Here is a 17065-nt window from a genome sequence, read left to right on the forward strand (position 1 = left end):
AATATATACCTAAGTCTTAATATTTCAAGCGTCATGTGCTTGTATTATACCAACGTAGCTATTATACCCAATTTTTTAACCCATATTTCAACACTCATATACGTAATAACAATTATAAACTGTTACCTCAGTTACAAGTCACCTAATATTCTATCTAATTTTATACCAGAAATTGTAAGAAAAATAATAATCATACACATATAAGAAATAATAAATGTCAGAACTACATAGGCTAGGGTGCCTATGTACGCAGACAAGCAGAAATCCAACGAACTAGTACCTAAAGCCTAAATGCTAAGCGTAGTACGGCGGTCGACATTGATTTTTGCCGACCTTAACCTTCCCCGCTTCCGAAGGTTCCCTGTTTCCCTGTTTAACTGCACGATAAATTTAGAGAAATTCTAAGTTGCTTCTAAAATTAGTTATACTTGCAAATAAGTATTATTATTAGTTCAAGCACCGGCAATATATCAGTTTATACGTGGCATATTTTTAAAGAATAAACAATGAAAAATGTCAATAAAACACTAATAATAAAATCTTTATACGATAGTGTTTGAACAAATCAATAGTTTCTAGTCAGAAACATGGGTTCTACTGAATCGAACTACTTACTCGTGGTAGATTATTTGTATGTAATTAAGCTTGCATTATATCAATAGGGACCATGTTGATTAACAAACATGATTTCTGAGTACGATAATTCATTCACCAACTATTTTTGAAAGAGAGCTTACATTCGTTATCTTTTTATAAAATGTTAGAAACTCTAAAGTACTATAAAAATATACTCAAAAATTTATCATGAAAGCTCTGAATATTGCACGGCCACGCCTCCGGCCAGAGTTTATAGCAAGTAACAAGTACGTTATCTCTTGAAACTATAAAGATATATGTAGAAGAAGATAGAAGATATTACATACTTACAGAATCATCTAAAATATATATTGTCATCTAAAATTAATTAAATTAAATGGTTATATAATGTGTTGTGTCTACTCATTTTAATAAAAACGGTGCTAATTAAATGTTGCAGGCGGTTATGGCACGGTTTTCACGCAGATAAATACCCGCCGCAAACTTGTTTAGCGTGTAAGATACAAGTATGGGCTTATTTTGTTAATATTAGTAATACAACGGTTTTAAATTAATTTTTCTTCTTATTTTTCACAACTTAGTACTAAATATTTTTAAGGCGATTAGCAAATATATTTTCAGAAATAAAGTAAACACACTCGGTGTTAGCTACCATTATAGGTTCTTGCTTGGTGTCCATGGTCGATTACGGCCGCCCCAAAGGCTTGTTTCCTTATAAAATTTTATATTTTATGTAGTGTTTAAAAATCCTCTTAAGTTACCTACTCGATTTACATAGTTGAATATTTATTATGACATAAAATAACATTTAAAACAGGGTTTGCAAATGCTACTCTGATATGCCACTATTAAGCTATGAATGAGGCTTTTAAGAGCCTTTTAGGATTAATCACGCACGTATTATAGATTAATTGCTCCTCCTTTACAACTTCTATAGTTTTGTTAAGAAGAATTGCAGAAAGCTATCTCTAAGTAGGATTTACTTTACAAAAATGATGTAGGTTTATTGAAATCTAAGCAGTACGAGACTAGTAGTTAACCATGAGATTGACAATCCTGGTCATGCCTTTGAATATTAACGATATATGCATTTTTCCCCATTTTCGTAAGAGAAACTTGCTCATGCGGAGAAAGCAAATGAATGGCATATGGTGACAGACACAAAGGGTTGATTACGCACTTGCCAACTAAAAACCATCATAATATATAATTTACCACTTATAAATATATTTTATACTAGACTAATAAATAGTTATCTCATAAAGAAAATAAAATCATACAAACATCTTAAGTGCATCCCAACTGCATCAGTAGATCCTGGATTTCCAGTTATTTCACCTGTAGGTAGATTCAGTATTTCTGGCTAGTACTACTCCACTTCTTTTAAATATTCATACAAATTGGAGGTATATTATATTTTCTCATATTAGTTCATATACTCAACTCATAACAAATCCAAAAATAATATTCAGCGTAATAGAATAATTCATTTTCGTAGAACGTCAGATAACGGTACGGCTCATAAATAAGAAGCTGGCACTGATTTATTTATACTTATTAAAATAAATTATGTTTCAAGATTCTGCAAATCACGCGCTTTAGTTGTCCCCGTTTATTGGTAAAATTCAATTACCTTAAGGTGGGAAATTAAGCACATACATTACCTAACTCTCTCTCTCAGCTACACTCTCAAACAGTTTATTATGCGCACACTCACCTATTCACATACTCATACATTCATGCATATTTGAGTTCTTATGTTTGTATAGATATAAATTTGACTATGAAAAAAAACATGCACCATGTTACCACATTGTAATTGTAATGAATCCACAACACTTGATGAATTTTGTCGCAACCATATTTATGTCATGAATAAAGTATTATGCTTTGGCTACAGTAAAATTTGCCCCTTAGTGTGGGCAAAATCACGTGTAAACTATAAGTTATCACGTGTAACTATATACACGTAACGTTAGTAAAACTTTCTTTGAAACAGAACTTGGGAAACTCCCTAACCATATTCCTTTATTTGTAATAACTATAATTATACCAGCAACCAAGCCCCGTCTGAATTCCTATCTCAATATATGTAAAAAAAATAAGGTATAAGGAGCTGCTTTTAAAACTAGTTTCTTAAAGATTAGATATTAACAAACTTACCAGTCTTACCAGGCAATAACGGTCCTCGTCGGTAATCAAGGAATTAAATATAAGGTTCAAAAATGTTTTAGTTTTTAGTTTGGAATAACTTATTCATCGGTTCTGGATTCTGTATAATATAAACTAGTTATTACTTAACAAAAGGAATTTTTAAATAAAAAATAAACTGCCTGAAATAAAATTCTTTATTAATATTCTTTTTACTATATCCATTTTTTTAATGCTTAGTGTTAATTACAAGTATAAACATTTCTAACTAATTTACATTTCACGCGCGATCTGTTCCCGTAAAATTAACTATATACATAAATGTATTATAAATATTTTTTTATAGAAATAGAAATTATAACAATATTAGATCCTCTTTTCGGTAGGAAGTAGGTGGGTGTTTTAATTAGGAAAGTCGTAATAATTATAGAAGCGTAATTAATATAATAAAACCAAGAATGTTTTTTATTGACAGTTAAATCATTTGCATTATTTCCTCAGAAATTCTCCGCTTGGCTGATTTAGCGATATTAAAAATGTAAGGAATATATTTATGAATAGCAATTGACGTCAACTTATAAACTTCTTTTGTCTATGATTGGGATATTTTTGCAAGTCTACATTATCCTACATTTCGTAAAGAAATCAATTTATATATTAAGTGTCATTTTCACTGTACATAATATATACATATATATATATACAATATTGTATACTTGTCTATTACTTTGTATGGGTGCGAATTTGCATGGGAATGACATTCGCCAGTGCTTGCTTGGTCAAGTGACCGTATCGAAACATCTGTACAAAAAACCCCTAACCTAAAAAGCCGTATGTATTATCCTAAAGTGTTGGCCTAGTGGCTTCAGCGTACGACTCTCATCCCTAAGGTCGTAGGTTCGATCCCCGGCTGTGCACAAATTGACTTTCTTTCTATGTGCGCATTTAAAATTCGCTCGAACGGTGATGGAAAACATCGTAAACCGGCTTGCCTTAGACCCAAAATGTCGACGGCGGGCGTCAGGCACAGAAGGCTGATCACCTACTTGCCTATTAGATTAACAAATGATAAAAAATCTGAGGCTCAGACCGAAAAAGATTTTATTGATTTTGACTGATTGATTTTTTACCCTATGGTAAAGAAATAATTAAGATGAAATATAGATATATAATTCTTATAATTATAATATTCTAAGTATTTTTTAATAAAATATATCTCTCTTTTTCGGTGGTTACAAATAAGTTACAGAATATAATATTAATTACCTATAAACAAGTTTTATTTCATAAAAACGATTGAAAAATGAACCAAACTATTTTTTAGTTAAAAGTTGATTATGAAAAAGTGATGAAACCTCTGCGATTTAGCTCAAGTACAATTTTATAAAATATTTCCACAAACCCTCAAAAAAGTAGTCAAAAGCCGAATTTACAGTTTGTAGACACGTAAACAGGCAAATAAATACAATTTGAAGAGGCTTAATCAGGATCATAGGTTTTTGAAAATACGTCAATCATGATAGCTTTGCCCTTTGAGTTCAAATTTGCCTACTTAAGCATTTTTTGTATTAAATATCAAAAGTGCATAACTTACTATTGGCTTATTTTTTATTCTGCGTCGAACAATTAATTTTGCAAATTTGCTTGTGAAGTAATTGTGATGGCCAATGTCATAAGTAAGAAACCCTAATGCTAACTTCGCCCACACTAAAAATACACAAAGAGAGACTAAGAATACACAAATAAAACATGATTAATATTTAAAAATGATTTAAATATGTATTTTATTTAACTGCTGGATTTCAGCACTATTTTAGAAGATCCTCAACTAAACAAAAAATCGTACCAACAATTAAGGTGATAACATAATGTTTTTTTTTAGAATGAGAAGAAAAAGATGCAGCAGGCTTGGATCAAGAACTTACAGCGACTATTAGTTGGAAATGATGGAGGTTGCTGGATGCGAACAATAAAAAAATTTCAAGCTGAAAAACAATTCCGAACACCACAATCTCAATCAATTAAAAGAAAAAATAAAGCATCTACTGAAATAGCTGTACCTCTCATTTGGAAATCAAAATACTACTTGTAAAGTCATTAGAAATACCTTTCACAATAGTATTAGTAATATTGCAACCAAATAGTACACCCACTGTTAGATAAATGCTCTTTCCACCGTACAGAAAATACTAATAGGAGATTTCAGTCAGAATGAAGACTCTGAATCAGTTGCAAACATAACTAATTCATAATATGATATAAAATCTCCAGGCGCAGATTGAATACATGCTGTAGATATTAAAATGCTATGCAATAGTGTCAACGTAACAATTGCTAATCTAATGTAATAAACATTAAACAGCATTTACACTGGCCAATATACCAATTTATTAAAATAGTACATAGTACCTTTAACTATGCAGGCAGCTTATAACAAAAGACATATATGTGGACAAATTCAAAGTTATTATAAAACATATTCTTTCTAAGAAAGTAGACAGTTCCAACCAAATAATAACACCACACAATAACTATCCGAATTCACAGATAAATTTACAAGCGCCTAAATAAAAAAATATTATGTTCTAGTAATATTTCTTGACTTTAGCAAAACATTCGATACATTGAGGTATAGAGTGATCCTAAAAACCTACTACGACTGCGGCGTACAAGGAAACCTATTCAAATAGGTGTAAAAACCATCAGCAACATAGAACATATCGTTTTGGTGTGCAACGAAGAAAGCGTCTTTGTAACCATACCAGAAGGTAAATCGCAGGGATCAGACATTGGACTTTTACATTACTTTACCTATATTTCATTTGCAGATGATACATGCCTAGTAGACTCTCTAAAATCAAAGAAGCAGAAACAAAAAATATAGAAGATAAAACTATTAAGAAACGTAAAGAATTTGAAAATATATAACACGAGAATTATGTTAGACTGCACTGGCTATCAGATTTTTTTTTTAATAATTTCCTGATAGATTATTTCAAATCTTCGGCAATCTTGCAAAAATAAATGAAAAAAACCAATATATACGACAATGGCATGGAAAAAGCACAAAGTATTTAACATTCTTTCTTTGTTTAAATACTTTGAATAATATTTTTCAGTTTACCAGAAAAACCTTTGTAGGACATATGTGAAATTAGTAAACTTTCAAAATATGTAGTACATAGCAAATAATGAAGACGATAACAAAATGCTTGCGACAACCATCTACAAATACAACTTAAAAGCGTTCAAAATCGAAATTATTTCAAATGCGAAAGTGACACCCGATCTTACTATAACATTTGACAAAACAATTATCAAAATGGAAGCAAAATTATATGACAATGAAGTAACATCTAAATCAAGTCTAAATATGAAAATATTTACAAAAAAAAAGTAAAAAACAAAGTGAAAACACAAACAGAATTTATTTAACAATAAATTAAAAACAAAAAGACAACACAATAAAAACACCAACGTAACGAGAATCGCCGCAAAAAACAACCTAGGAAGATACCAGTTCTTAAAATTCTTCTATTCTAGGTTTGCATGATACAAGTTATTCAGATTCTGTTGCGTATGATGATGACATAACAGCAGCTATACATGAACAGACTGAATAAGAAAATATAGAACTACAAAATATGGTTGGATTTTAGATAAATTTGCAACTAAGAAAAATATGAAGCAGTTTGCAGAGCAAAGTTTATCCATAAAAAATAACATTTCACGCGTTAAATGAGAAAAGTTTAAAATTAAGAAACGTTAAAAATTACATCACAAAGATTTCATAGCTTTAGTTTTACCACTATAAGCTTATAGTAATGCTATGTCATTCCATTTAACATGAACTTATTATATTGGGTGGGCTGACATATAGATTAAATATACTAGTATTAAATTAATATGATTTTTAGTTAGCCCAAATCTTCGAATTCGAATGATACGTGTATAAAGTTGACAACTGTCGTACTATTAGTTGGACTGAAGGAACATTTGTTTATTGAAAAATAGATCTAAAGGAATAACGTATGTTGATAAACCATTGCTTTTTGGCGAAAAAAAAAACTATTGGAGCCAAGGCTTGCTTGATTGATAAACATTATTCGGACTCTGCACCAGGAAAATCAACCATTCAGAAGTGGTTTGCTAAGCACCGAGGATGATGCACGCAGTGGACGCCCCGCAAAGAGGCTATTACCAACGAATACATCAAAAATCCACAAAATAATTTTGGATAAACGAAAAGTGAAGTTGATTAGGTCTTAAAGATTAGGACTAATAATATTAATTTAATACTAGTAGCGCCATCTATATGTCAGCCCACCTAATTAAATAAATTGATGTTGTAACCTTTTTTAACATTGCCCACTTTGGTTTTAACCTATTGAGTGAATATAAACACATTATTAAGTCATGTGATTTTCAATTGCACTTTACTATTGTAGTTCTTTAAAAAACAGTAGATATAAAATTATTAAATTTGATGAATGTCAATGGAAGTCGGATCAACGTAAAAAAGCGGGCAAAGCTGTCATTATTGACTAGGTAGTCGACTACTTCGACTAGCCATAATGGAATAGCCAAAGCACATGGTTTGGTTAAATACTACCATTTACTGTTTACCAGGCACGATTAGTTGTTAGTTGAATTCGTATATGCGATGCTTCTGTTTTGAGTTTTCCTAATTCCCATAAATTTTCCTAAAAATCACCTCGTAAAACAAAGTGCTTGCCAAAGACTATAGAATTTTGTCCGCTCAACGCTATTGCAGAGTGACCTACATGAATATATTGTGGCTGGCCTATCAACTTTCCGAATGGTATTATGTTTTTCTCATAAGGGAAAAGACAAGTAAATTTTTGTGTTTATATATGAGCAGCAGAGGCTTCATCTCGACAATCATTATAAAGGTTGTTTATAAAATCACCTTTCGTAATTAGTGTAAACTAAATATTTGCTTCTCTATTAACTTATGAAAGTAAATTGTCAGATGATAAGTGACAAATGACTGATCATGGCTAAATAAGTGAATCATAGACGTGGATAAGAAAAGCTATGGCTAGAAATAAAATTTATGTACTATGGTTACCACTTTTCGAATCAGGCAAACGGGGTTTGAGCTTTCGTTACATAACAACAGCCTTTAACACATTACTAACTTTACAATTGCAAACCGGACACCTTTTGGCGTTGTTCCAAACCTTGACCGCGCATTTGAAACAACAGCATATGTGCGCTATTCGCCCGTGAACGAACACCCCGGATTTTGGGGCTGAACAGCAAGTTATACACATATCATTTATATCACTACTAGCAATAGCCGTATTCGTCGAGGAGCGACGTTTTTGTGGGGCGTTCATGATGTCTATTTTTACTTCTGGATCACTAGTCGTTTTATTAAGTGGCTTGACGTCATCTTCATCAACTGCCGATCCGAAATCTCTACTGTCTTTAAACCTTTTAACGTTACGATCGGCCGAAGCCGCGCGTCGCTTTAAATTCCTACCTAGTATTGCATTTAAACTATCAATTTGGACGTCTTGGCTCAAGCCTTGGCTGTTGGTAACCGATTCGACGCCGGAATCTTGCGAACTACTTGGAAAAGGTTGAACATTTGTCGGATCTACTTGCGAAAGTGTTACGCTTTTGGTCTGTGATTCCGGAACGATTTTCGCGTTTATATCTGAGTTTGAGGATTGTGGACGCAGAATATCTGTCTCTAAGCGGTTCTTACGGCGGTTCTTTCGCTTCGGCCTCGGCGGGAAGAAATCTCTACGTACCTAGAAATATATGGTCAAAAATTTCATTACGAATCATATTTTTTAAAAGGATACAATCCAGTAGGATGTGATATACACAACAACAAAAAATATACACCCAATACAATAAGGTGTATCCTTACCTGATATTAGTTAATTACAGTATAATTAACTATGGTACAGATACCGGCAAACTTCTCGAGCATTAAACAAGGGAGTGGGGGAAAGTGTGCGCATCGCACACAGCGCAGGACCCAAACGTCAACTGATTTACCAATCACGCGATCGACACGTCAGTCTCCCGCCGCCCCCCTCCCACTCCCCGTAATACCTAAAATCGCTTCTGCACAGGCAAGGACATTTGTTCAAGATGTTTGCCTGTATCTGTAACTGTCATCATAAGCGTTGCGTAAAAAATAGTTTTTAAATAGTAATTGCTTTACAATCAATTAAATAGTATTCATACATAATAAAGCCATATAATAAAAATATAGCAACATAATTAAATTAAAAGATTAAAGATAAACAAAATTCTAGACGGATATTATATCACTTTCTGTATTTCCAATGTCTTCCAGTGTTTTATGTTACGATCTACAAGATTGTAAGCTTAAATAAATATTATATACAAAATTATTATATGGTTTATGTGACACGCAAATGAATGTGTCACGCGTTTAAAAGCTACGGTTTTTATTAGTATGAGGTGTGGGTATGAATGCTATCACTGCGCCCATACTCGGTTAGTTCTATTAATTTTCGTAATCCTTGGAATCACGCGGAACAAAACTCCTTATTGAGGTTAGGTCGGTTCCACTTAAGTTTTCAAAATAGCCCTTCTTCAAATATTATATTCATTGGTCCTGTGCAGGTTAGTTTTAGGCTCGAGCGTGCGACCCTCGTCCCTGAGTTCTTGCGTACGAATCACAGCTTGCATAGCCGTGATTACAAAGGAATTTTGCATAAGCGCAATTAGCTAAGGCAAACATCGTGAGGAAACATGTTTCATACTTTAGCAATCGATGGCATGTGTCAAACAGAAGGCATCACCTACTTGTCTATGAAATAAAAATAACCAAAATGGATACAATATGAGGCCAAGATCCATTTAGAATTGCAAAATTACACGTTACTACAAACAACCAGTAGATTATTATTATTTAACGGTTTTTATGAAACTTGCTTCATAAATTGGAGTACACTGATATAAATCTTTCTATGTTACATTTCTTTTACTTCTATGTGACTGAGATCTATAAACAATTGTTCTCCGAAAACATGAGCCATGGTACCCAGAATACTGTTTTTTAGCACAGTCATTAAGAATTAAAGAATTAAAACTAAGATGACCTCTGCTAGGGGAAGCTTACTTCTGTTCGCTGACAATGGTCATACATATCTTTTAGCTTTTTGATGATAAATCTTTTATTAATGCAAAGTTAATTAATTACTAATATTAATATGATTACAGTAATCTAGAGGTACTCTATGATTCCACTGCGTTTGGACCATGCGCTCGCGTCATCTTCAACTAAGAATATTAAAAGAACTAAATTGGTTAAAAACTGAAAATCGTCGTCGAGAACGCTAATGTAAGTTACAGTAAGTGTAACGTGCTGTGTACTTTTTTCGGATAGAATAATAATGTGAGATTGGTTTATCAATCACAAAGTAGGCGCTGTCAGTGATTTTGTTTTATTACATCAAGCATTTCGAAAAGACCTGGGTTGATTTGAATCACTCTCCTCACCTTAAAGCATTTCTCGCAGTATCGATACCGGGGGTTATTGTTTTCTGTCTGGCACTGCGCACACAGCCAGTAGTCGTGTAGATCTATCTCCGAATCATTGTCGTCCGTCACCGTCTGCTCAGAGTCAGCCAACTGCAATTCACCATCGTCACCAACTGACACCTCTAGAACCTTGGTCGTTATGATGTCATCCTGAAATGAATTAAAGAAGATTTTAGTAAGTATTTGGATTTATAATTTTATTGTCTGCAATGGCTTTAGGAGATGACGCCGACAATTATTACAGTTTAACTAGGTACATTTCCGGTAATATTTTTTTTGTAGGTACACAAGTATTCTACAGTAACACTTGCTGTTGAGTTAAGAACCTGCATTTTCTAACCACAGATGTGAAAACGGCAGTAAAAACCTAGTTAAATATCGCTGACATATGAGACTAGTTTTGACTTAAATATTTTTTTTTTATAATAAGACACAACCACTTATAGCAAGGTAGCAGTAACAAAATCGCTTTGTGACTTAGTGACTAGTTACGGACGAACTTATAAAATGTACTTAGACAGTATAACACGCAAAGAATTTTTTTAAGTGAGAATCCATAACATTAATTAAAACACTATGGAAAAATACCAATCTATGGACAAGTTCGATATTCGCTTATCAAGGAAACCTTTTTCAGTTTGCGTTCTTATTTTTTCTGTTCTTAGTTTATATATAATACTGAAGCAAGAATAAAAAAATATATACGCTTATGAACTGATAAACACTAAACATAAAGGCACGTGGGATAGACATGGTTTCCTTTTATAATTCCGAAATAATATGAATCATGTTTAATCGTGACATTCGTATTTATATTGATAAAGAATCCAACAAGTTCATACAAGATTTTGTCTTTACGTAACTGTAAATAAACGCTGCAGTCGCAGTAAATATGTTTAAAAAATGGAAATAGATGCTAAAAAATCTTTTCGAGTGATCTTTTGTTGCTTGCGAATACTAATACGAATACTTTAAAAATCTATTTTTTTACTATTGCTATTTGGATTTTTTGGGCCTTCAACTTTCTGAGAAGTTCAAGCTACATTGATTGGTAAAGCCAAGTCACCATTTTTTATCTTAATTAGCGAAACCCGCTAACAACCAGTGAACTAACTCTTTTCCACGCCAACCTCCGTCTAACGTGAATTCCCAGAGTTTCTGTACATGTGTTTCCTTAGATCACTGATTTAAAGTTATGCATTAGATGGCAATGGTCACATAATAGCTTTTAAATAATATTAAAGTTTCATGTTATAAAAGAATTACTAGACTACTTACGTCACTTTGGCAAGAAGAGTTTCTAGAGTTCAGTCCGTCGTCCTCCGTGTCCGTGATGGGTTCATATTCGCCCTCGCTGAAGAAGTCTGTGTCACTCGTGTCTCGGACAAAATCTACAAATAGCATACACACTAAAGATATTGTCTATGGCACACAAGAGTTCCATTGTCTATGGTGCTCGCAGAATCACGAAGAGAAGTCCCGATGTCCATATCGTCGTTACCCATTAGCGTCGTCTTTTTTATGCTAAGTCATTTGTTTTTATGGATTTCATAATATTGTTTCTTATTTTGTCTTTAAACGATCAGATTCAAAATCCTTAATATATTTTTTTATTATATTCCACTCTTAATTTTTTTTTAATTCAAAATCCTTTTATAGATTTTTATTGTTTTCCATTTTTTTTTATATTGTTTTATTGCCAATGTTTTACATATAATCTCTTACAAAACATGTCCCTCATACATACAAAATATGTCCTGAGTCCTAACATACACTTACGACCGTTAGTTACTAAAATAAACAGACACAAAACCAAAAGTCAACTCATGCTCGATTAGTCATCAAACTAAAACTGATAATATTTAAGATTATACATAAAATGCAACTTATATTTTGTATCTAAAACCTACAGTATGAATAATAATTTCTCACAATTTACGTGCTATTTTACATATTTATTATTTAAAAAATTTCGATGAAACATATTTATGTATTCTTATAACCATTTTTATGTGTGCATCTTTCTGTTCTATAGATATTAACATTATATTTTAAATTGCCAAGTCCGCTTGCTAATTTATTTATGTAATTAATAATTTTATATAATGAGTATTTCAACAAAATACATTTTATACATATTTGGTCTTACTTATAATCGTACCATTAGATTCAAAATAGTACTAGACAACCAATGATAATGTTTATTAATTATTATAAATGAGACCTAGAACATCTACTTTGACTTTATCTTCATTTGACATATTCTGAAAAATATCATTGGCAGCGATGGTATGCTTAGGGTATGTGTAAAAACATTGTTGATGATACAAATAAAAGTAAATTATCCAAGTATAAAGCTGTCGTTATCGTATGAATAATGAATAAATTATCGACGTAGCTATATATCTTGACACATAAATAATTAACATCAGAACTGTGACTCTATTTTAGTTGTATAGAAATGTCAGTTGCATTTTTCATGCGTTGTGATTAAAAATAGAAAATCAGCAACATAGAAAAACTTTATATCTTGCTGAATACACCAAGATAGTTAAGATGAAAATATAGTATCGAAGTCCTCGATCCAGTGCGCCGAGGCGGCTGCGGCATGATATCCTCGACATCTGACAACATTACCAGATATTAGTGTTCTTGTTCCTATTAAATTATCGAAGTTAATTTAATAGTTACAAAAACACTGAACTATAAATTGGGAAATGACTACATCATCTTAACAGACAGATCGACGCGCAGAAAGTCCTACGTTCTTATTTAATAACTATACAAGGCTTATAATAAGTTTACTTTTTTATACATTCTTCAAAATAAATAAAACTTAAAGCCATGATCTTGATACTAACTTGCTCCGTATTAAGTTAATTCCAATTAAATACTCCTTTCAGGTGCATCATCATTATTCAATATATTACACAATTTCGGACTATTCGTTTTTTAACACCTGCATAATGCAAAGACCTATCGTAATGCCTGGAAATTATATAAAAAAATCCTTCTGCCGGTATGAATCTCAGATGACTAGCCTGTTCCAGGTAGGTATACCGTAGAGTGTAAATAAACCAATACCAAACATTCCGGACGTCGATAATTAAAACTCCGTATAAACCAGGGTTGTAATTGCCTTATTGTTTACTTCGAAAACCTGCTCACGAAAAAACATACTAAACTTGATCCAATAAAAAACGTATCCTTGCCAGTGTTTTTCAATGAACTATCTAGGTACATTACGCAAGTTATTATTATATTATTAACATAATAACCACGATAATATTTATCGTTTACCAATTTCTCATATTCAATTTATTGAACAAACGCCAATTACGCTCGGTTGAATTTACGGATAGAATTGCCATCTTTTCGTTGATAGAATATATGTATCTAATCTATAAGAATATCCTAAAAAATATTACAAGTAAATAATAATTTAAGCATTTTGATCGATTAAAACGATGACGCATTTCTCAGTTTAAGAACTGAGAAGATAATATTTAGTTCGCTATTAAAATACAATTGGCCAATAGTCTAATTAGTTTTTTATTATATATAATAAAATAATGACTATATATTAAGAAACGGTTGAGAAGCCCAGTATAGGGTCTTCACATGTTTACTAAGTCGGATTAACATTTTTCAATAATAAAAACGACTCACTCGCACTTAACAAACTCTATTCAGTATTCACCTTTCAAATTAGTCTTATTGCTACGTGGTACGCGCATGTAAAGACTTGTGCATAAACGGAACATTGCCACTGCCACGACACTGCGCTTTTGCAATGTTGGACAAGTCACGACACGTCGGTCATTTGTCTGACTCACATTTAAAATTTTGTGTTTATTTCCTCTTAGACTTTATACAGCATGTTAAGATAAGTTAGTAGTTTTAACTGAACACCCCACAATGGTCCGAATGGCCGAGCCAAGAAATTCGATTTCAATTCAATTCGTGAAGGAAAAAGAAGTTGAACAATGATAAATATATAAGGATACAGAGAAGTTAAATAATTTATAGAATATCAACATAGATTATAGAAACTATAAGTATAGTAAAGAAAGTAGTTAATAAAATGCAAGCAAACATGTAGCAGCCACTAACTTTCAGCTTAAAGTACAAAATAATAGTTACAGTACCTCATAGTAATTCATTCAACTTTTACCATGGTTTCAGATGCTTATAGAGACAAATTCAAGATAGAAAATTTTGTGAAAAGTATAATGTACAGAGTAACACAGTTTTGAAATGAGTAAAAATATCTCGTTTCACAATCACATGTATATATGATTGATTAGTATGTCCCTTACTAAATTAAGAATAATAAAAAATACATATATAGATTTTCATTCTAATACTTAGCATACCATCAACCGTCATGCTTATGGCATATAGATAACACCTAGAATTTACACTTACATTAAAATTATTTATAACAGGTATTTATTCAGTTTCATAAAAACATCTCTAAACTTGATTATGTTCTGTTTGATATTTTTTTTTAAATAAAGTCTTCATTAAAAACTTAAAAAAATTTCGAAGTTTCGGTATATAATGTGTATTGGTAAAGTTATTATACATTAAAATAAAACATTTAATATTTATGTATTCTATATATTTGATCTATTATTTATCTATCTATATATATATATACATATATATATATATATATATATATATATATATATTTTATCCAAATAAATATAATGCATTCTGATTTAAAGCAATTATAAATAAATAAAATTATGTAAAAACTAGAAAAATATAATTGTTTATTCGAAACTATGTCAAGAAAATATGTTGTTAATATTTTCTAAAATACCATCACAAAACTAGAAACAGAAATACAACATTTTAAAAAATTATACCTGTTTCTTTTCCTTGTATGCTGAAAATTGTTTCTGTTGAACACCGCCTGCTCCATGAAGGTTCTAAACAGAAATATTAAAGTTTGGTCAATGCTTGGGCCTAGTAAATCATTTTCAAAGTGCATGGTTACATCATAAACCATATTTGGTCTGTTTATCCGATTACACCATTTTATTTGGATGGTTGGATTTTTATATACAGGCTAATGTTGAAAGGTATGCAAAATCAAGTCACCCTTTACACCTTCTAAAACTCTTACATGGTCATGTGCATATTTTACAATTTCTAGATACAATGTATACATGAATACACAGAAATGACATAGCAGTCTTATTGCTGAAAACAACCGTTTTTAGATTAGTAGTAGCTTAGTTTAGCTAAAAATTATTTATTAAACGAAACAATTTTGCCCTAAAAAATATATATATAGGTTCCAGCTTTCAAAACGAATAAGAATAACCATTAATATGTAATTTCAAGCTATAAATTGTAAATTTATACAATCTATAGATGGTGACAAATTTTAATTAAATGCTAATGTCGGTGAACTTTCATTTGTAGCACAACATTGAACATACTTAGCTACTACTAATAATACTTAGGTACCACAAAGCAACTGAAAAGCTAACTGGCTAGGCCCTTAGCTTTAATCAAAACATTACTAAAGAAATAAGATTAATACCTGAGGAGTGGGACGCTGTTACATTCATAATATGAAAACAATTTTTGAAATAGAATTTTACTTCACTATAACTTAGTCAACACTTAAATGAAGTATTAGTTAGGACTTAGGAAAAAGATAGTTCGTGTATCGTTCGATTTGATGGCATGAAAGAAAACTGTAAACTGTCAGACAGCCATTACTGAATACTACAACTCGAGACAGAGATAATATACTTTTGACAGACTAATTGTATACCAAATCTTGTAGTTGCGAAAGCTATTGAGTATCGAATGAGAAATCAATATTCTTATTTTTATCTATATAAAATATCGACAATGGACGTTAGTCCAAACTAATCTAGCATCAAACTAAGGAAAGACCTGCTTTAAATATCTTTAGAATGTCTCATCTCCTTTCACCAGAGACAAATATACTTTGCAATTAGCGTCACTCACTAAGGCCAAACGTATTTATGTAAGAATATGCTTTTTGGCATAATTTTAAAAACCATACCAGATTAAGGATACGTCACTATTGAACTTATTAAAAAATACAAATTATTTTAATTATTAATTCTTAAGTATTGGCCATAAATGAAAACTTAAACTTTCACACTTTTAAGAACCCGCCAAAACACTTCATTTGGCAAAATGGTGTCTCACCAGTCCCTATGACGTACCTTGCTACAAGTAAGTACACAAAATATGTCAAGCTTTTCATGGCAAAAAATTCATTATACTTCTTAAATTATACAATTAATACTCCTATGGCTACATAATTATTTTTAAAGAAGTTTATTCTTCAACACCTGTATTTCAAAGTTGATAGTTGGAAGACTTTTGAATCAACTGGCCTTTCGTTTCTAAAAAAATAAGTTTAAGGTGCAATCAATTGGTTATTATGTTAAATGTTAGTATAGGTCTACCGGAATATCATGGCTTAAAAAAAATAAAAGTAAGATTTTCATATGGCAATAACAGGATTTATCCGTCAAATCAAAGTACGAAATCTGTCAAAAGCGGATGAGAATTTGTGATTATTGAAATTGGAGTTTTTGTGAAAACTTTGATTTGAAAGGGCGTAGTAGAGTTGATCGGTAAATTGGACTGAGTAGTTTTGATACATTTAGTTTATTTTTTCGATACTTGTAACTTCCATCAATAAAATAATGACTCCATGCTAATGACTTACATTATGATGATTTTTGGCTTAAATATCAAC

The 17065-nt window shown here is 31.5% G+C and overlaps 1 protein-coding gene across 1 annotated transcript; it reads right to left on the reverse strand.

The window, feature by feature from the left end:
* Positions 1 to 3746: 3746 nt before the first annotated feature.
* Positions 3747 to 16049, reverse strand: LOC123718081 (protein Mdm4-like). Its single transcript, XM_045674472.1, has 5 exons — positions 15863 to 16049; positions 15180 to 15242; positions 11581 to 11693; positions 10261 to 10452; positions 3747 to 8531 (listed from the first exon to the last, which is right to left on the reverse strand). The coding sequence occupies exons 1-5, from the start codon at positions 15888 to 15890 to the stop codon at positions 7878 to 7880; spliced, it is 1050 nt and encodes a 349-aa protein (XP_045530428.1). The 5' UTR covers positions 15891 to 16049; the 3' UTR covers positions 3747 to 7877.
* Positions 16050 to 17065: the final 1016 nt, after the last annotated feature.

Source organism: Pieris brassicae, chromosome 2 (genome assembly GCF_905147105.1).
Source record: "Pieris brassicae chromosome 2, ilPieBrab1.1, whole genome shotgun sequence".
NCBI classification, from domain to species: domain Eukaryota; kingdom Metazoa; phylum Arthropoda; class Insecta; order Lepidoptera; family Pieridae; genus Pieris; species Pieris brassicae.